The 22,866-nt window shown below is 34.4% G+C and overlaps 2 protein-coding genes across 4 annotated transcripts in view; both read right to left on the bottom strand.

Moving 5' to 3' along the window:
• Positions 1-46: 46 nt before the first annotated feature.
• LOC105147114 (uncharacterized) overlaps positions 47-22,866 on the bottom strand; it is a 31,264-nt gene continuing 8,444 nt past the window's right edge. For all 3 annotated transcript variants that reach the window (XM_087414790.1, XM_087414789.1, XM_087414791.1), the window contains exon 5: positions 47-6,748. In XM_087414790.1, the coding sequence (XP_087270916.1) occupies positions 6,669-6,748 (80 nt within the window). In that variant the 3' untranslated portion in view covers positions 47-6,668. The remainder of the gene's footprint in view (positions 6,749-22,866) is intronic.
• LOC147907086 (uncharacterized) lies at positions 7,954-22,802 on the bottom strand. The gene is made up of 2 exons (XM_087414794.1): positions 17,196-22,802; positions 7,954-8,639 (listed from the first exon to the last, which is right to left on the bottom strand). The coding sequence occupies exon 2, from the start codon at positions 8,389-8,391 to the stop codon at positions 7,954-7,956; it is 438 nt and encodes a 145-aa protein (XP_087270920.1). The 5' UTR covers positions 8,392-8,639; positions 17,196-22,802.

Here is a 22,866-nt window from a genome sequence, read left to right as displayed (position 1 = left end):
AGGAGGCAGCGCGATTCGGTAAAAGGTCAGTAAAGAGGCAGTTGCAAACCGGACAACTAGTATGTATATTTTTGCATTATAATAATTTCGTTATACATAAACGTTATTACAATATAGAAACATAAATTTTTTTTTTATAATATCTCATCCATTGTAACATCTCAAAACGCCTCGCTATGATACACACCTCGTGTGGTCAAGATTATTATATTACTACAATCCCTGGCATAAAATCTCGTCAGCGTGCCCGGAATACATCACTCGCGTGACTCTTTTCCTTGAATAAAACACGCGTGCCTCGCGTACGAGAGCGACAAGATGAAACTTGCACACAGCTTTTTATCCCGCTTATTTTACGTTACGCACGTTGCCCAATTTTACCGAAAAAAAAAATCGCAGGTTTATCTGCATGCATATTTTATAGTATTCAGACCGCAAAACTGCTTATTAATATGCATTATATTAAAAAGATTATTTCGCATCATAAAAAAATGAGGAAAATGATCGTTTTGAAACCTGCTAGGCTCTCAGTGTATATTTAACTGAGGATTTTGGCGTGATAAAAAATAAAAAATATAAGACAGGTTTTTTCTTCATATTGAAAAAAACTATAATGATTTTTGCATTCTTTTTAGGAATTGTTATCTACATTACATGCACTGAAAAATCCATTTAGTTGAATCAAGTAATTTCTTGTTTCGATATGGGTAAACAAAATCCTTGGTTGCAATAAAATAATTTAGTTGAAGCAGAACATTTGGTTATTGTAACATTTTACTCGTTCCTGATAAACATTGACATCTGATAAACTTGTTTATCAAAAACAAGTAAAATGTTACAATAATCAAACATTTTGACAAGCTGATTCAACTAAATTATTTTATTGTATCAACCAAGGATTTTATCGGCCTATATCCAAACAAGAAATTAATTGATTCAAGAAAATGATTTCTGGAAAACATTCAGAAAATATTCAAAGTAAACAGATTCTTGACATCTCTTTCAAACTCGAGAAATTCGATAATATTGAGCTATGTGCCTCTCTCACAATCGCGAATCTCTTGATTGCAGTAGTGATAGTGCAATCAACTGTTCTTGAACTGAAGTTTTGAAGTTAAAATTTTGTACGTTTTATCGGTGCCTCATCTTTTTTTTTTATTGCGAACACATTTTTTCCGCCGGCGGATGCGTGCAGTTGCCAGCGCGATATCGAAGCTATAAAGTAAGAAGCAATGAGAAGCATGAGAGTCATTTCTGCTTGACAATCCCGAGCGATCAACGGTCGGATAATCATTCACCCTTTCCCATGTTGGAGCTTGTCGCTCGTGTAACGAGCCACGCCACGCGTATTGTTGCGACGCAGAAAATGCCCTCTCCTTCTCTGATAAAAACGCACACACAAGCGATCGTACTCACACCGGCACTATGATTGTCGAAGGGAACTGGAGTGCGTACCGTGCAGTACACACACAAATTTGGCACACGCATCACGTATCTCGAGGGCTTAAAGTACGGTGCGGCCTTGACAAAGGGATTATATCGTTATCGTCGGTGGTATCATAGTGTCGTATGAAATAAAAACGCGACCAGCGCAAATATTTCTCTTTCTCTCTTTATCTCCGCTTATCCTCGAGGTTTCTAATGTCCACTATATGCGCAACCACTCGTCAAGCTCAATTCGCCCTCGTGGGATCTCTTCGAGACTATACTCGGGGTAAAGCCACGAGCGCGCGAGTACTAAGCTATATATTAGCTCGCTTATTAAATGGATCTCTCGCGTTAGGCCAAGTGATCTCCAAGCGTACGCAAAAAAAAAACAGGAGTGAAGGATCGTCGCGAGAGACAGGCTTAGTGAAAAAAGGTCCTCGTCCGCTATGTAACGTCTACCAAGTGGCCCTAGAAATTAGTAATTATAGGTAAAAAAAGGGAATATCTTTATAGAAAAGGTTTTTTACAACGTATAGCGCGAATTATTGTATTTCACCGAGTCACCGAGTCAATCAGCGATCGAGAACTATGGCCGAGGTATTTCCGGCGAGAGATCTACGGCCGTGAGCTGCTTTAAGACTACGTTAACAAGCTTATCAGCGAAATCGGCTGTGCTTCCGAACGTATAACGATCTCCAATTTTATCTAGAAAAGAAAGCCCAACTTGTATACGCTCGAAAAACCGATTACTGATAATTTCTATCTTACGTCCTTATGCGATGTAAATCGCGAGGAATCGGCGACTACGTTTGCCGATTGATTGTGCGACGCGAACGTATCTGTTAAACTGATCATTTCCCTTCAACGACGATAAACAATCATCTGATGCTTAGTGGAAAAAATCCAGATGTGCTCTTTCTCGAGATGAATTCCGTACAATTCAAATGCCAGATCTATAGCCATATTCAAATAGACATATTTAGACTATACTGTCAAAAAGACGAGCAACCTAATGTAATTCCTAGAATTAAGATTCAATTGTAAGCATAATTAAATAAAAACACAAAAATATGTAAGTAAAAAAATAATGATGTGATATCGATTTAAATCACCGCGACAAAATGATATCTGACATGCAATTCTCATTGGCTAATTAGAAATATGCATATTTAATAGCATATCTGGATTTCTTCTACCATGAATCATCTAATGTATGCGATCAGTCGATCGATCGAGCCTGCATCGTCGTTCGTAGATAGAGCAAAGGATATAAAACGCGATCGAAATATAATACAATGGTTTTTGCGGTGAAACATAATTTCTCAGGACGGTTACCTTTAGAATAGACAGCGAAACGGAGCAACGCAGATGCGTTAATTCGGCACATAGGACAGAGAAATTGACGAGTCGAAGAGATTGGTCGAAAGACGAAGAAAATTCTTCTTGCCGCTCCTCACTGCGATCGATCTGTCGCGCGATCGTAACATTTCGAAGACGTATATATTATCTTACGTTCGACGTATACGTGAGCTTGGTAACAAGTAATCATGAAAATTCTAAAATTCGCCTTTCTTTTATGTTCCTTAAGCGATATTCCGCGTCGCGTTAATTTTACATCGCGGAAATGGCATTAGGGGCTAATGTGTCACTATACATATATGCGTGTAAATTCCGACAGTATTTATAGACGTTATCGTATTGTACATTATCTCATTGTCAGATAGAAAAAGTCTTCCCGCGTTAACCGTAGCGATCGTTAACCAACTTGAAGGGATTCGAAACTATGACTGAATTTCTCGAAAAAGAAAAACGATATTCTATTTAAAATTAGTTTTTACGGGAATATCACGTTTATTTCTACATTCATATGGAAAAATAAATAAAATTGGCACATGGAAAAAATTGCGTTTACATTTCAATGTGCTTCGCGCACCAGCGAGAGAACCAATGTGATAAATGTCATAGTTTTAAAAAAATAATGTTTGTATATCAACCTGAACGATTCAATTTACTCTCTATTCAACGCGCGTAAAACTTTCGTGAACGAAAGCGATTTTCACAAAATTCCTATAAATTTCTTTCAACCTTAGCAATATTGAAGTTCGACCCTGTTGTGTCACAGAGAACTTTTGTTGCCAAATGTGACGTTATTTTTCAGTATAAACCAGATTGTACCTATCAGTTATACATAAACAGTATTGTGTACGTACGAAAAGCTATATTTTATTTTATCAATATATGTATATCACTGATCCTTTTACTGCCATGAAACGTCATATGTTTTAACGACATCGGAGATTTGACCTGACGTTTCAAATTAAAGTAATTTCAATCAGACAGAACAAATGAATTAATAAAAATTCAATGATAAAAATCAAGAATGTTTTTACTGCGAGTAACGATAATATATTGTATAACATAATAGAAGTTGCTTTTATAAAATTCAATAAATTTATAAAAACAGAGTATACATTTCGCTATCGCGAAATTACAAATATTTCTTAATTGTGAAATATAAGATTTATAGGATCGAATAATGCTTGGCAAATATTTTCTATGCTTGTATAAAGGGATTGCGGAATAAATGTATCGGAAAAAGTTCCTACTGAATCGCCATCATCATGGCGAAAAATATCCGGTAAAACTTTAAGCAATTAGTCACAAAGCGAAATGGGAAACTGCATTGGGAGTAGCGGAGTGAAGTGAATAAAAATACTTTGTTGTTTCGCGCGCGAGGCGTGAATTGTATCGTTACTCGTACAATCATGTACGGACGAACACACACGCACGCATGCAGGTACACGCACAATTTAATAACCGATCGCCAATGGTGCTCCGTTTCTTCATCTCTCCCTTTCCTAAATCGTGCGATCTCCGCGGGTATCTTTTATGACAATTTATCTTACAATTGACAACAACAAATTTGACCCTTATCTCAATTATCCTCCCGTTACGTGCGTAACTACAAACGATTGTTAATAACGAACGTTTTTATGTACAGCTTTCTACACGCACGAAAATGTCCAAGACCGTCGTCAGCGCGAGAAATCGGCGGCTTGAGAGCCCCCGTTCATTGAGCTCGTGTCCTTTCTCATCCTGGAAGACATGTAAAAAAGCACCGAGGAGTCTACACTCTATGTCAGTTTTGTCTGAATGATACGATTTCTCGCGGATCCGCGTAAAACTCATGAAACTCGTATCCACATGTTAATATTCGCAGATCGATACTACCGTGTACCTGATTCGGACCACGTATCCTTTCGTACTTAAAGAAGTACATAGATAGACGAGAGGTCTCATGTACCAACCGATTGCTTCGCCGACGGCCAAATGCCACATAGCATCATATTCTCGCGTGACTTCTAAATCGTTCTTTCGTTGTTGACATTCAGTGTACGATCTATCATCGAAATAAATTTCGCAATGAGACTACGCGAACTTCTCGTCGAAGATCGTAATCGCGTTCCTGAAGAGTTACTGCTCGCATCCACGCAAATCAGGAGCTCTTAATTGCTTCGTATTTATTATGACAAATCACGTATATTAGACGATTTATCGCAACTACATTAAAAATTGGCAAATTCAATGTGAAGCATTTATTCGATCAACTAAATTAATAAATTATTATATATTATATAATAAATAATATTATATATATTAACCCTTAGTACACAAAATGGATCATTAATTGTGTCTTGCGTATTTCTTTTCTTGGAAATATCAGAAGTACTTGACTAAATAATGCTCTTTTCTTTTCTTTTTTTAATACACAACTTTACAAATACCTTCTAAAAAGATGTTAAAATATACAGAATAAAATACATTTCGTATTTGTATTCATGTCATATTGGAAACGGTTTATTCAAGTCCTTGTTAAAATTTTGTTGAATTTTAAACATATTCGAATATTGATTTAATACAATATGATTGTTATTTAAATAAACGTTATTTAAATAATTTGTTAATATTCTTGAAGCTTCCATAGGTGCTTTCTATATAAAGATGCGTTTCGCGGATTTCCTCCGTGTCCAGATCCATTCTTGTCCACTTCATCAAAGGAGCAGCTTGATGCTGTAAGGTTCACGAAACGTTGGCATTCCAAGAATGGATCTGGACACGGAAAACCCGGAGAAAACCCGCAAAATGCATAATTTTTAAATAGTTTGTGTTAAATTAATAATTAACATTTATTAGAATTAAAATAACATAACGTAATTTACGAGGAAATAAACAAATGACATAAAAATAAATTTTAAAACGTAAATTCTAACAAGATGAATGAATAAAATATGTGTTAATTTAATATATCATAAATGTTAATTTTACTGAAAAAATATGCTTTCACAGTTTATTTACAAACTGTGTGAATATTACATTTTTTTGTGTTTATCATTTGAAATAATATTTGTATTTTCTAATATATTTATCTTATATTAAATTAACATTTAAATGGACTGTTTGAGACACATGAAATGTGTTAAATTTAACATAAATTTTCTAACAATGCAAGAAATACTTAATAATTTTTGTATTACTTTCTTTAATGTAATTTTTGTAGAAATGATGAAAATAAAATCCAGACACGAAAGACTCACTATGTAAAGGAAAATCATCGTGTGTATTAAGAGTTAATATTTTATAATCTATCATTAGTATATTATAAACAAATTTTACTATTAAGTACTATTAAGTACTATTAAGTACTGCCAATTTCAATAGTTTATGACCCAATTTACTAGTACTTCAAATTGTATTCTAGTTTTGCGTTTCTAATCGGAATGAAGCTTTATTGGCGAAGCTCGAAATTGAGGGCACCTAGTCTGCATCGATACGAGATATATGTACCAACGTGACGTTTCCGAACGCGGCGATAATACAATCAACAGCGCAATATGGTATGCCGCGATCAGACTTTCACGAGCTCATCGCAATAACGTTTTTGTGATACATACATGTACGCCGTATAAAGGGACGCATCTCTGGAGCGTCACGTTAAAATACTGCGAACTAATCAGCATTACTGCTGATCAAAGGCTCGTTCTTTCTCACCGTCTCGAAATTTCTCCTCTGAATTGCCTGAACGTCTCCTTAAAACTCGTTGGCGACGTAGATTCCTGAATGACGTTGTTCGTTGCCGTGAAATGTCGTCGTGCTTCTCGCGAGTCAAGAACTTTGTTCACGTGGCTAAAGCGAATCGAGATCGACAGACGATGCATTTCCGTCCGAAAGATTGCCTCATCTTAGGGAGGCGCCGTAACGTTCTCAGGCACGGAAATATCTCTGTTTAGGGAGTTCAGCAGTTCCTCGTTCTCCTTTCGTACTGAAACGATAAGAATACTGGTAAGTAAAATGGAAAACTTATCCTTTTAGAGACATAAACTAGTGACACTAAACTAGTGCATCTCTCATCCTCGCACGTTTTCACAATGCGAGCGAACGACGACTATATAGATTTATGTTACCTTCCTTCCGTGTTGAAAAAGATTTTTCTCAACTTCGGATTAGACTTAATCGCTCGTGATTCAAAAGTAGCACAAAACTTAAATTAGTCTTATCGAGCGTTGCGGCGAAACTGTTACAGAGTTAAATCCACGAGCAAAGTGAATTAACCGCGGAGAAATTCCATTTAGCTTAAAATGATGGAGAAGGATCTCAGTTAGTGACTTTAAACTTAAATTTTGAAAGTCTCGGTATTCTAATATTTGATATTTTAGCTGCTTTCTTTTGAGGAGACACAATCGACACAAACGTCGTTTTATTCTTTTTGTTTTATCCAATCAATAAGTAACAAAGATAGAACGACACTTCTATCGATTGTGCCTCCTAAAAGGAAAGTAGCTTTTATAATTTTGGGTTAGTATCCAAACTTTTAGATTTCATTTTTCCAATTTACAATTATGCTCGGCCAGTTCCTTTGAATTGGATGCAGGATTCAGAAAGCTGTTGTGCGTCAAGGTGATCACCACCGCAAGCACCGAAGCTACCAGAAGGAAGATAAAGGTCCCCAAAACGATCATGGCGATTCGTCGATGACGTCGCGCTTGCTCGAGTTCTTGAGTGTCCTCTATCATCTTCTGCGTCTGCTTAATATCCCCCTTTGTCTGGCGAATAGACTCCTTTCGAGAAGCTGCAGTACTTGCCCTTCGTGGCCTGGTTTTCTTGCTAACGCTAGCTCTTCTATCATCCCCTGAAGTTTCACGTCGTCGTCACATATTAATGTTAAAACGTTTTCCGTACGCCCACAGGAATTGATCGATAAAAGCGATAATCCTTTTGTGGATGCTTCGAAGCAAAACGCGATACGTTCCATTCGTTTTTAATGCATTCGAACTATGACGTCACACAAAGTTGAGAAAGTCGAGTATTTTATCCGATTATATTTTTTTGATGTCGAGAAAAGACAAAACGTCAACAGTGAGTTATAAGCTCTACAAAGGCAATATTGATTCAAGATTAATTATAGTTTCCTTTAATTAATTATGAGGAATAAAACATTTTCTTCTATACATTAAATTCTCTTTCCAATTATTTCCTACCTAAAGGAGTCGGTTGCAGCTGTCTGCTACAGCTGTTCGTCTTCGAGCGACTCGTCGACGAGCTAAAACGTCTGCTGGACCGCTGATCGATGTCTAAGTTGCATCTAGAGCGTCTCGGACTGTTCGTTTGAGAGTATAGATTAGGAGAAGGCGATCTGTCGCCGAAGTCGGAAAGATAAAGACCGGAACGATCGTCCAGCTGGAAGCCCAGACTGTCTGAAGTGGATGGATGTAGACTGGAACGATGACCTATTCGGGTACCATTCGGTTCGCCGGACAATGCGTAAACATCTTTAGCACGGTTATAGAATCCTGATGATAAATCCTGGCCAGTTGCTGCCGCGAAATCATCCACATAAAGAATTATCCTTTCGCACGACGCGACACTCGGCCGTCGATTCCGATCGTCCCGATGATTAATGTCCATGGCGAGCGAATTAATGATCTCGAAAACGCGCCGAGAAGTCCAGAATATCGTTCTTCATCGTTATTTCTTCGCCATCGATTGCTTTACGTCTATTTGACCGGAGCTTATACCAAAGGATATATTTTTCCGCGAGGGAATTGTAAGTCTGACACTTATAAAATGACTGATCCATATTCCGTCATATTATCGATGATGTATATCGCATCTTCGAGGGTCACGTTATCCATCTTTTTATCCCTGTAGACTTGCTATCGTAAAGCACTATTATTAATTCGGAAATAATTATTTCTCTAAAATAATGAATTGATTTCGAAGACAGAAACTTTAGTCGTATCCTCGTTGCTGGCTGTAGGAAAAGATTTTTATGGAGAGTAGGTGATAAATAACTGGAAAGCTATTTATATCGCGTCGTAAAGGGTGATTAAAGTAGATCGACCGCGGTTTTCACGGGTTTCCCATCACAGGATAGAACATTCTCTCTTGCGAGCGCTTTCGAGTTTAATCGTGACCACGATAAACCGCAACAAGCATGAGAGGGCCACATTGTCTTCCATAAACGTCAGCAGTGTGCGAATATTCTTACAAGAATGCCGCATAAGCGTTTCCCATATATAAGACGTTTACAGAATACTTCGTATATATTACCTATATATTCGTCAGCTAATTGCTTAATCTTAATTACCATCTTATTCAGGAAATATAAACCTTAGTATCACGATTATTAGCACAAATATTGGTCCAATATCCCCATTGTTTATCAAAGCATCTAATCCAGATAGCAAAATGTCTACAATCTTCTAGCAGATTGTCGGCAGATTCGAGCATAAAATGACAGCAGTCTGCCATCAACTGCATCCACATTAGGCTTGTATTTTGTTAACATTGCCTATCGATATGAAGACAAATTGTTGGCAAAAACCGAGCAGATAATGCTGACATTATCTGACGCTTGCAGATTCTGTTACGTTTTTTCTAGCAGCCTGTCAACAGGCTATTATGTACGTCTAATTCTGTTGTTATTTTGTTGGCATAATGTATAGCAGACATTTAAAAAAAATCTGCTTTCTACAGACTTGGCTATCTGGGTAAGTTATCAAAGGCCAAAAAATTGTTTTATAATAATTTTATAATTTTAAATTTACCTCAGATACTTCTCTTTTTCGTTAAAATTAACGACGATGTTATAATATTCTCGATTATAATAACTCTATATTATAATTTATTATAATATCTTTACGAAGTTCGATGCGAATATTAAAGTTACATATATTCGTTGTAAAACAACGTGAAGTTCGAAAACAATAGAGATAACTTTGAAATCTTGTATAATAAGATGATTAAACTATATAACGATTACAAGAATAATGTTCTTGACCTTGATTCTCAAGGACTTTGAACTCGAAGACACGTAGTTATTATTAAATTATCCTTGACAAGTTATATTGTGCAGGTGTATCTTATTATAATAAACCTATTAGAAAGGCAAACATTGACGCAATGAACACAATCATGCGTCAATTCTAAATTATTATCGCTCCGATCAAGTGCACCAAACATTTTAAATAAAAGAAATAAAATAGAAGGAAATCTATTAAAACAATCTTGTGCCTATAATTATATATTAGGTGTTGGAATTAATTCGTAGCGTTTTTTAATGAAAGAATGTTATTTATTTCACATGAGCATTAAAAAATACATTAATGAAAGTACTTCCCATCACTTGTAAAACGCTACGAATTAATTCCAACACCTAATATAATATTGCATAGTAAAAAACATTTTGTATTGGAAACGATTCACTCAAATCTTCGTTAAAATTTTGTATTGAAATTTGAAAAACATATTTGAGTGTTAATTTAACATAATGTGATTATGTCATTTAAATATTTTATATTCAATATTTCTTGATGTCAAAATGACAATTAAAAAATTAAATGGATAAAATTGAATAACATAAAAATAATATGTTTTAAAATATAAATTCTAATCTGAAATGAATAAAATACATACTAATTTAACATATCATAAATGTTAATTTTACTAAAAAAAAATATGTTTCTATAGTTTATTTATAAACTGTGTTAATATTTTTGTGTTTATTTTTAAAATAATATTTGTGTTATATTTTCTAATGTATTCACCTGTTAAATTAACATAAAAATTTGAATCGTTTGGAACACGTAAAATATATTAAGTTTAACCCAAATTTTCCAACTGCGTAAATTTTATTTCTTTCGTGCTTATTTTTACACTTCGAGAATATGGGCGCCGTGATGAAATTATCCCAAGTTTATGGAGGCGAGTAATGACGTAAACATTGCGAAATCTTGAGAACATTATTGAGAAATAATTATAGAGAAGAAACAAAAGTTCTCCAAGAAGAAGAAGAAGAAGAAGAAGTAGAAGAAGAAGAAGAAGAAGAAGGACGGCTAAAAACGTCGATCCATGTAGTGGACGTCACCCTTGAGTTTATTGCGACGTGTATTTATAGCGATGTGGATCCAAGGCACCACCGATCCGCTCGCCGTGTCTCTTTCCTTGCAGCCCAAAATCCGTCGATGAATATATGCAAATTCCACGTGTACGACGCGCACGCACACATATTTTCACGTTTCATGCCGACAAATATACTTGGCCAAATATTTAGAGAATTCAGCACCCACGGGTAGCGGTTGAAATTATATATTTGAATCTCGTCGTCGGCATGTAGAATGAAGACGACGATCGATTTCTCGCTCGTCCCTTAAAAAAATCTCTTGGCAAAGTGAATTCGACGGATCCTCGACGGATGGATGGTCTCGTAGAATGGATGAGAGCGTAAACGATAGCCTCAATGGCGAGGCCGTCAATTTTTCTCTCCTACTTCGAAACCTATCGTGCTGAAGCCACCGACCACAGTTATCTACCCGTCGAAGTGCTCTTAACGGTAGTCACGGCTTCGATTTACCACATTCCGATACCCGCGTGATCGAGGAATTGGCAAATTGGTATCCGGAAACGGAAACTAGGTGTAATGGTATCGAATTCCCTTTGTTACGTCCGACGATCCCCGGGATCTCAGGTTTCCCAATTTACTTTGATCGAGTACGTAATCGGAAGGTCTTACGCTCCATAAGACTGGATAAGGATTTATAGGTATTTCGACTAGAAAGACTTTTTGCGGTATGTGACAAATTACTTAGGCGATCGCGTTTGAGACCGTAAATGCAATTTCACTTCATTCGTCGTATCCGGCGTACTTTTCTCCTATGCCATTTGAGATTGGCTCCAGCATCTCGCGCACTGAATTTCCCATTGATCCGTCCTCTCCTCATGCAACGTGCTAGATATTGGTAATCGATGATGCTCTTGTGCCGGTTACAGATGTTAGCACATACGAAAGACTGAATGCTATGAAGGACCTAATAATGTTCCGGATGTCGGAGATATACGGAAGAGCGAATGACAGGCGTAACAGGTGATACAAGCACTTACAGTGTCGCCGGAACTGCGGATGCTGCGCAACGGAGTTACTACCGGCAATGCTTCGTTAATTTCCCAACCATACTCTCATACCTATCGATGTCAGATCTACATAATTTGGGTCGCATACAGAGAATATTCTAAAAATTTAGAATAAAGCGACGCCGTTATAATAAAAGTTTCAATGAAAATTTAACAAGAAAGTGATTCTCTTAAAGAATTCAAATTTAATATCGATATGTAAATGTCTTATTGAAAAAGTAATGTAACGGATTTCTTGCAATGAAACTTAATTTTAAACTAGGATGATAAAAAATTTATTTTTGTATATTAATGTAAAAAAATGTAGTTTTAAAACTAAATAAATTAAAGAATTTAATGAATGAACTCTTGAAATATATATTAGGTGTTGGAATTAATTCGTAGCGTTTTACAAGTGATGTAAGTACTTCATTATGTATTTTTTTACTGCTCATGGTGAATAAATAACATTCTTTCATTAAAAACGCTACATTAATTCCACACCTAATAGTTTTTGATATTACTAGGGGAAAAATATATTTTTTTAACCTAATATTCTAAGATTTAAATTTAAAAATTTGTTTTGTTTAAATAACAGTTTCAGACGCGCACTAATCAAAACTTAGCTGTTAGATGTTAAAGAATAATATTTCCTAAATAATTTAACAATAAAAATGCTGAATCAGTTCGAAAGAAGGTAAATTTTAGATTATTTTCATACTGAATACAATTAAGAATCATATATATCAAATTTTAATAGGTATTATGATTAATTAATGTGAGATTTAGCGTTATTAATGAGTAAAGTTCGTAAATTATTTCTTAAAACCGTAATAACTTCACCGTAATTTTAATGTAATAAATAATATTTAAAAAATTATAATATAAAACGTTAAGAAATATCCATTATTTTTTAAAGAACTAAACGTGTCTATTAATTATTAATCATTGACATATTTTATTTCAGTATTTTTTAATTAAGTGGAATAATACCTTTTAAATATTTATACTTTTTAACATAATATTCATGATGAAAAACGTAGTAGATTTTAGAGAGATTTCCAATTCTTTAAACTCTTACAATTTTCAAATGAGAAACATACGAATAATCCGAGCTCAGCCGGCTTTCTACCTTGGTGCAATAACTGAGGACTAATATTTGGAGCTCACGAATCGGAGCGAGAATACTCGGAAAGAAGTGATTTCTGTCCGAATAAATGGAACTCGCTCGCATATTGCAATCCACCATTTCTATGTAAAAAAATCATAGTACGAGGAAAAAGGGCTTTTAAAAGTACGGATATTAAATGAGACACATGAAATGTCAAATTTCATGACCTATGTTATTCCAATCGTTGTTATATCTCCAACATTTTAGTCTCCTTTTCTTTTTCTCTCTCATAATTATCTCAAAAGAAAATGTCGTAGGCAATATTATTAGAGCGTGCATCAATGATACTAGTGAAAAAATAATCATCTTTTTTCGCAAGTGAAAATGCGAGATATAAAATTATTCTACGTAGCCTTATTTACGCCGTGCGCGTTATTTATACACGAAAATCCTATCTTTCAAAATATTCATTTTATTAGATCACCTGAATATCGAACTCGCTCTCTAAGCTTCATGTATCTCAAAGGCGCAATCAAAAGTAACTTGAGGCTTTGACCATAAACTTTGAAGTTTGAATTATAAACCGACGACTACACCACTGCCAAAGGAGGCATCTGTTTCAACACTGCCCAACATTGTCCTAATTTTATGAGAAGGGAAATATTATTGAAACAACATAATAATGGACACGCTGATGATCAAGAGAAAGAGCTTCTTGAGAGTTGGGATAGTAAACGTTGTTATGGAATGATAGATTTACAATCAAATGGAGAGATAGTGTTGTTGAATATGAGACTGCCCTTTCAGTCGAGCATCAGTTTATGGCATAGATGAATGGGAATGACAGCGCGAGTTGTCGAGTTTGCTGTGGAAGAGTGAGAAAATAGAATGCGAAATAGTATGACTACATGCAGCGGACGTCAGCATTTCCATTCTCAGAAAGCAGAAGGGGTAAATCTAAAATTATATCAAATTTGACACGCTTATATACGTTAAAACCAGAAAAACAAATTCTATAAAGTGAAATAAAGAGTTTCCAAATTAGAACTGTGTATGCCAGAAAAATTGTAAAAAAAAATTGTGCCTCTTTTTAAAAAAAATTAATTTAATATAAATTTAATGTAATTATGCACCTCTTTTTAAATATAAATTTGAATATAAATTTAAACCAATACTAAATATCTATACTACTTTTCGCGTGATTTATCATAATCACATTCATTACTGGCACACTTATTTTTTACCTATCCCGAGAGCTTTGAGAAGATAAACCTTTGGCTTTAAATCCGTGTTGGCTTAAATCCGTGTAAAAGATTCGTGATACACTGCCAATTGCTGTTTACTTTATTGGTCTGTTATGAAGAACGACATACTATCCAATCTAATTTCAGCACGAGTTTCGACTTCGGTTCGGCTGTCGAAATTAACGGAGAACCGCGCGTAATGCAATTCCGCAGGAGTTACCGTTTCACTTCGAAAATCGCAATTGACATCGATGACGAAACACACAGTTTCACCGCCAATAAAATTCTTTCTGCCACCACTTTACGATTATTCAGCGACTTGAAGAAAGGAAATAAAAGCAAAGATTACGGCACGTTCTTCTATCAAAATTGCACCAAACTAGCGAAAGCAGAAATCGTATATTTCACTGCATCTCGCAGTAAATCTTCCAGATTGCTCTTTGTTTCAGTTATCACGAGGCGAGGAAATATAGAAGAGTATCCATCATGATGATATATCGCATCTTTGCCTTCAGTCTGTGAACGTTAAATACAAGCACTGCACACAGTGAGACAATGAGCTGTCGAGGTGTCACGCTCTAATTTACCGCATGGATCGATCATAAACTGGCAACTTAGGCAGCGTCTGGAAGCTCCGAACTTACTCTCAGTTAATGGACTACCCGTGTAGTCCAGCAGCCAACGCCGGCTGCGCATCCTACCAAAAGCATAAGAAATCGCTTGTTCTCCATTTCCTTTTTAATAATGAACGAGAGGAAAAATTGAGAAATCGACCGACCTCGGAGAAATTGACCCTGTTTTGGCGCAAAGTTGCTTTGACGTCAGTACACATACCGCAGCTCTTCTAATGAGCGTACACGTGGCTATGTGCGGACGTGGGAAATTTCATTGAAGCAACTGAAAATTATGCTATTTATCGACACCGATGCGCCAAACAATGTATATATATAATGATATCACATTATTTTAATGGCGTCGCTGCAGCGTGAGATCCGGACCAGTTTCTTGTAAATGAAATTTTCATACGCGCCAAATACATTTCTGCGAGTAAACCATTTAAAGAATCCATGCGCCGAGAAGTACTGGAACACGAGAGCTTTCAAATTACGACGGGAGTATTTACGGCCCACCTCTTTTAATCCGCTGAAACGCGAAAGAAGTTAACTCCCTCTGCCAAAATGGTTTCGCGAATTTGCTTTCCGATGTTCGAGGGCAGAATATATATTTGCAAATGATATAAACTTGCCTCAGAAATTCTAATGCGTTCGCACCTGTACGGTCCGTGAATTAGAGATCGAGAGATCCATATAAACATGAACATATATAGGTTCTGATTCCAAAATAATGTAATAGTATACGAAACTTGCATTAAATTTCACTCTCCAAACGCAAATGGATTATCCCACATTATATTATATTTTATACTACATCATTGCATTCAAAACTGATATAATATCAAATTTCTTATCCGAGAAACGATTCCCTTTTCCAAGTTAACGAATTAAACTGCGAGTTTCTCTCTAACTAGTTTCTCTCTAATCTACAGCCTCGCAAAATAAATAGATAATACATATCAGTATGAAAATCAGTTAAAAACTTATTTTGTAAAAATATAAACTAAATAAAAATGAGATATATATTTTAATTAAGAATTGCGCGCATTCATAATATTCATCAGTTGGCTCGAATCCCTAAAATTCAATTCAAAAACATAAAATATCATTATATCAACATGATAATATCATACGTATTATATTCTATATCGTTGCATTGAAACCAATAATCGACATGATAATATCAAATTTCTCATCTAAAATAAACAATTTCTGTTAAATCGACAAATATATTATAATCACGTTCCTCTCTCTCTCTCTCTTTCTCTCTGAATCTAAAATAAATAGATAATATGTATCAATATATTAAAAATTTATTAAATAAATTTATAAAAATATAATAAAATAAAAATAATATATGTTATAATTAATTAAGAATTGAATGCATATATTTACAATATTCATCAGTTGATTCAAATCTCTAAAATAGTCGCAAGACCATAAAGATCATTATATCAAAGATAATGAAAACTTGTTATATTCTATATTACATTGTTACATTCGAAACTAATATTGAATTTCGAAATAAACAATTGCCATTTTCAAGTCAGCGAGTTATAACTGCGACAGTTCCCCTTTAATCTACGAAGTAAATAAATAATATGCATTAAAAACTTACTTAGTAAAAATATAAATAAAAATAAGATATATTTAATTAATTATTTAATTAATCAAGAATTGTATGCATTCAATATCTATTAGTCAGCTAGAATCCCCAAAATAGTAAATCCTCAGTCGCACAAGAATATAAATAAAAGATCATATTACCGATGATAACGATGACATCGCGTTATATTCTATACTACATTGTTTCATTCAGAATTAGTATAATATCAAATTTCTCATTCAATGAAGGATTTTCGTTTTCAAATCAACGAATTATATCGGCGACGGTTTCTCTCTAATCTATAGCTTCGCGAAATAAATAGACAATACGTATTAATATGTTAAAAACTCATTTTGTAAATCGTGCGCATTCAACATCTATCGATCGGAATCCCCAAAATACTCAGTCGCGAGAACATAAATGATCATCATATCAAGAACGATGACAACGCGTCAATTCCTCGTGATGCGCCGAATGTAGTTCGACTACGATGTTCTGCGGCACATGGGTGTCATCTGATCACGCATGACGACGCAACGGCCGCGAATTGTCACCGCTCGGAGTTATGCAAATACACCGGACGCGTATAATTTGCGCAGTAGATGTCATCTCCTAACTGCACAAGATCGATACGCACTGCTTTACGATATTGCCGAGGCGCACTGTGCGCAAGCATAATGGCCGGTAACGTATTATTCGTGTTATGACATTGTGAAATAAACTGTGGTGCTCTTCACAAATTTTACCCATTTCTGGTCTTGCCGTTTCACTTGTCCCCATCTCCGCTTCCCGTTTCCGGGACAGCGAAATAAAAAATTCACGGACTTCATGGCACAATTTCACGCGGAAGCATACAATGTAAAAGCAATGCGGGGTATTAACGCTTCAGAGTTACAATGCCGGTACAGACTTTAATACGCGCGGTTTTGTAAGAGGAATAAATGTAAAATTTTGTTTGCCGTTTAATTTATACAAATTCCTCAGAATGTTAACTTGAAATTGGGAAATTTTAACGAGCAAATTTCCATCAAGTTTCGAGTGTGGGAAATGTATGAAGCGGTCGGATTATGAACTTCTGTTCGAGCATTGACTCAAAAGATTTAGCATACAATTGGTAGGTGGAAGTGATTAAAGACCGCTAATTGATTGATCACTCGATCCAGTGCATGTAAAACGCACGATTGACGAGGAAATGATCGTAATGAATCAACTACAGCAATTGTGGGTATAACCAAATGTCAGAAATGACGATCGCTCTATATCCGTAACCTTTAATAACGTACAACGTCAAAATCGAATGGTGGCGAAAATCAACCGCTGTGTTCAGGCCTGACCTGATTCTCGCCGTGAGCGCGAAACGATGTAAACGCGAAGCTGTAAAGTGCCGAAATGAGACGCCTTCCGTGAAATTTGCACGCAGAAAGTCATCTTGCAAACTTAGGATCAATATCCGATAATTTTATCGATCACGTAGCAACTGTTATAGACATTCGACAACTATTTTTCACTGTTTCCTCAAATTCGCGAACGTCATGACAAGCGAGAGTTTACTCTGAAACTCAATTAAATTAATAGCGTTTCCTCGCTATGAACAGTGATGTGTTTGCAAAATGGTCTAAAAATGTGTTGTATACAGGGTGATCTAATAATAGAATCTAAAATATCTCCGTTACTTTTGATATGAGAAAGTATCTAAAGAAGAACTTATTCGCCTCGAAAGAAATTACTCTAATTATTGTAATAAATAAATATTTTTTAAGACTGTTATTTTTGAGATTAAAAATTATTTTGGTGCAGTAAATTTATCTCAAAGGATCATTTAAAGACCAACATATCATGTTAAATTTGTGTGTTTTTTTATCAATTACATTACAGTGATGATAAAGATATGATATCCCCAAAAATTGTTAATGATCTTTAAATCTCGAAAATAATGATCTTAAAAAAAATTTTTTACTTATTATACCTAATACTTGTCTATTCAAAGCAAATAAGTTCTTCCTAGACATTTTCTCGTATCATCAAAAATAACAAAGATATTTTAATATTAGATAATTCATTCTGTATATTAAAAAATACATAGAATACTTTTAGAAAAAGTAAATGTAAATTTAGACATATAAAGATAAAAATTTATATAAATTACTTTTAATTATTAATATTCATTAAAACAAACAAAGAGTGTCTTCTTTGCAAAACGTTGATTTTATAATTTCACTTAACTTAATCACTTAACTCAATCACGCAATGGTATATTATTAAACCACTGAATATTATTTCAATCTGTGTGTGATGAGAAATATAAAAGCTATAAATACGTATGACGAGAAAGATACATATTCAATTAAATTAAAATATTGTAGATATTGACGTCGACAAAGGAACGTCGCATCTGGTGCGAATCAATACGGTACCATTTTTGCAAACAATTCTGTCCGAGCACAAGACAACATCCGATACATCTGAATATTGAAATCCGTTTAACTCGATTATATATAAAAATAATTAATCGATTTTATATATACATATATATATATATACATATAAATGACATGTACGGATAATTAAAATCTACAGTGAAACTTAATTTCAATATAAATGCGACATACAAATATCACTGGATATTTATACAGCCAATTAATAATTTTCCTTTTTACCACATATGTATAGTTGACATGATCTCACAAAGATTAACAAATCTATGACATTTTATGCAAAATTCATAAACCTTACTTAATAATAATTCATGCTCTTACCCAAGAGAAATGTGTACTTACGGCGCGTCAAGAAGAAAATGTTGAAATTAAATATAATGAAGAAATATACAAATTAATTGTCACACAATTTCGTAGAATCTTAAAAAAGAAGAAAATTAATTTCACGCACGATTTAAAATTCTATATCTTATCTATGTCTTTGAAGTTTTATTAATTACGCTATTATTATCAAACGTTTGCGTCGAGGATGCAGATGATCATGAAACGAAAGATTAATAAGCTCATCTCCTCGGATCAATAATACAACAATTTTCCGATCTATCGCATACGATGACATCCGCTTCCGCAATCTATCTATGTAGAAACATCGTTTGAACTGTGTAAGTTCCAGTATCGACTCTGACTTGTTGATTTCGCGTGCGATGGTGTATTTATACAGCGTCATCCGCACTTTGACGCGTTCTATCGGAAACAGATATTGTTCATGGCTAGTAAAAATTTAAAAAAATAAAAATTTTAATATATTTTTGAGCAGAATCGAGGTAAATTATCTAAACTAAATCCAAAAAAGTTTTACAATAAATAAACAATGTTATTATAACATTTAGAACAACAAGATTTTTCAACACATATCTGAATCTATTTCTACACAATCACAGAATGAGATCCTTATTTTATATTGACGATAATTAATTTCTACAATAGGAAACTTTTATTTCGCGTAATGATTGCTGGTGTCGACAATTTAACGGCAGTTAAACGATCTTTAGAATTTCGAAGCGTTAAAATCGCATTGCTTTGCCGCCGGCGATTACCACTAAAGCGCGGTTTTATTTTTGCTTTACTGCTCTCGAGCACGGATGTCCAGGAAATTGTTTCCTCTCGAAGAGAGACGAGAATTAACTCCGTAGAATCCCGATCTAACAATTTTGCGAGAGAAAAATGCGGGCACTAGAAACGTGAAAACTAGGTAGAAACTTTAATTCTATTTCTTGCGTGGTATTCTCGATTGAACTATGACTACGATGAGAAGGTCCGGCGGAACTGTAATCGTGTTTGCCATAGGGTAACATCCTAGATCGATCCTGCGACACTCGGTCGTCACAAGAGGATCAACGACACTGCGGATCAGCGAGTCGTTTGACGCGCTCGAAAGACAACGCGCACTTGTCGAAAGCTACTCTCGGCGAGCTTTCTCTACAGTGAAACGAGTGTGAGCTTCAAGGTGGCTTAGCTGTGAAAATCCGACGGCTGACTGGAGGATTCGCAGACGCGCGCCTTTAATTTAGAAACACGAAGCGCCCTCGACCTCGCACGCTGCATGCGGTTTATTTGTGCCAGTGGAAATTCGTGTATTATACATTTGTGTGTATCCTGCACGCTTTACGATTTATATAAGCTTAATGCAGAAGTACTTTTATGCTGAATGCGGCATTCAGGAGTATCATCAGTCTGCGTGTAATGCTACTAGTTATAATTGAAATTCTCCATGCACTTCCTTTTCCTCGATGGGAAAAGCTCCAATTTAGAGAACCAACGATGGTTTGCTATCGTGTAAGAGGAAACGCTGTTTTGTGGTTTCCAGTGTAAGGAAACGACGCAAGTGTCAACCACGAAACCACTAACGACGCTGACCGAACTGTTATCGCATCGGAAGTAACCTAGTAATTACCATGATCAAATCACCTAGCCTTGAGTCACTTCATACATTAGATTTATGTTTGTTTCTAGCAATGCAATTTAATTTTAATCTTGGTTGAACTAATTCATCTTTTTCTAGTTTTAAGAATTAAAAAGGAATAAAGTGTAAGTTGAACCGAAATCAAAATTAATCTTTTTATACACAGTACTTTAAACGTGCATGAATGGAATTACAAAATTCTTTGAAAGAATAATCCGTATCTAATATTTTTCGCAATTATATCATAAATTCTTCGCAAAGTTTTAAGATGATTATTTACATTATTATTAAATCCCCAAGGTCGATTTAATTTGTGCTATTATAATTTTAGCTTCAGTTTATCATTGCGTTGCAAATCTGACAAACCGAATCAACACGCAATTTATAGAACTGTAAAATGTATTTGAAAATTTACACATAAATATTATTAAGCACTAAGATTTGCTTTGAATATTGAGAATCCTTTCTCTTATTTACGTTAATTCGTAATTATTCTATACGTATATATGCGTTATACAAATTGTAAATATTAATATAATGACAAAAAGAATTAATATCAATATTTACAAGAAAGAAGTCTTTAAGAAATTGCGAATGGTGGATGACAAAAAGAAGAAAAAGAAAATTAATCAAATTTAGAATCTATTTGTTAGAATCTGTACTTAATCGGATCTGTTTAAGCGACAATATCGTTTCTCAAGTACAATAGGATTGTATAATAAAGATGCATTAAATCATTAATGCTTTGCAACTTCATCCGGAGGTTACTACCCTTGGGACCGTCTTGCATATTTTAGTGCCGGTAATCCAGCATGATTTTCTCCCACGTTCTCAAACGTAAATCCACACTACTATTTAGCTACTATTTTCGGACGCATCGCGTCAACTATTGGATGGCTTTCCGCCCGTGAAAAGTCCGCAGTGCGAGATAAATCGCACGTTTTATAGCGTTCTAATAAAATCTTTGAGAAATAAACGCATCTATCGAGCACAGAACATTTTCTAAAAGATCTTCTTGAACATCTCTTTTGTAAATTTAATAGAAAAAGAAAAGAAAGAAAGAAGAAAGATCGTGCTAACGCAAGTGGGTTACAAAATACATAAAATAAATTATACAGTGAGATGTTATCGAATGGAATAAACGCGCAACGCTCGATTTTCATATGATTAATGTCCATTTCTACCAGTGTAGATTAACTTTAATCTCGATTTAAATGTAGAATGTTGTCGCCATTGAACGATATAGTATTGTTGTCGATACGTAATATTTTACATAAAAGGAAATAGGCCATTCTTAATTATAATATGACAAATTTCCATATATTTTATAAACAAAATATTTGTAATCTACTTTTATAAATACAAATAACCTAATTATTAACCTAAAAAGAAAGAAGTAATAAACATATTATAAAATTCAATCTTAAAATAATATGGTCGATTATGTATGTGTTTTTTCATACTTAAACAAAATAATAAAGTATATAATAACACAACAAAAATATTTAAAAATTAAAACTCATTTATCACACTCTGTTATAATACAGATCCGAGATGGTCCAAACTGATATAAGTATAATAGACAAAATTTTTAAAGTTTGCTTCACTTGTCCTACTTTTTAACATGGGAAAATGAACGTTATAATGATAAAAGCATAATTTAGCGCTTAATGATTTCACTACCTGTATGTAAAATTTACGTAGCCCTTTGGAATTAACTCTCAAGTACTAAGATTAGTCCGTTGATGTAAAAAAAAAACAAAACGATATATATCTGTTTTATTATTAATACTTTCATAAAGACTGATTTATAATGATTTGATTAATAAAACAGATTTATGAAACTCCTATGTTTTTATTCCAGTTTTATTTAAATCGATGTTCCAGAGATTTTAATAAAAGTGTCACTATTTTTTATCTCAGTATTTAAGATATTTAACTTATTTTTTATCTTTTTCTAATTTTAAGAATTAAAAAAAGATAACGAATAATTTAAAATTAAAGTTAATCCATATTGAT

Source organism: Acromyrmex echinatior, chromosome 16, assembly GCF_024713525.1.
Source record: "Acromyrmex echinatior isolate Ae372 chromosome 16, ASM2471352v2, whole genome shotgun sequence".
NCBI classification, from domain to species: domain Eukaryota; kingdom Metazoa; phylum Arthropoda; class Insecta; order Hymenoptera; family Formicidae; genus Acromyrmex; species Acromyrmex echinatior.
This window is presented reverse-complemented; position numbering and strand designations above follow the sequence as displayed.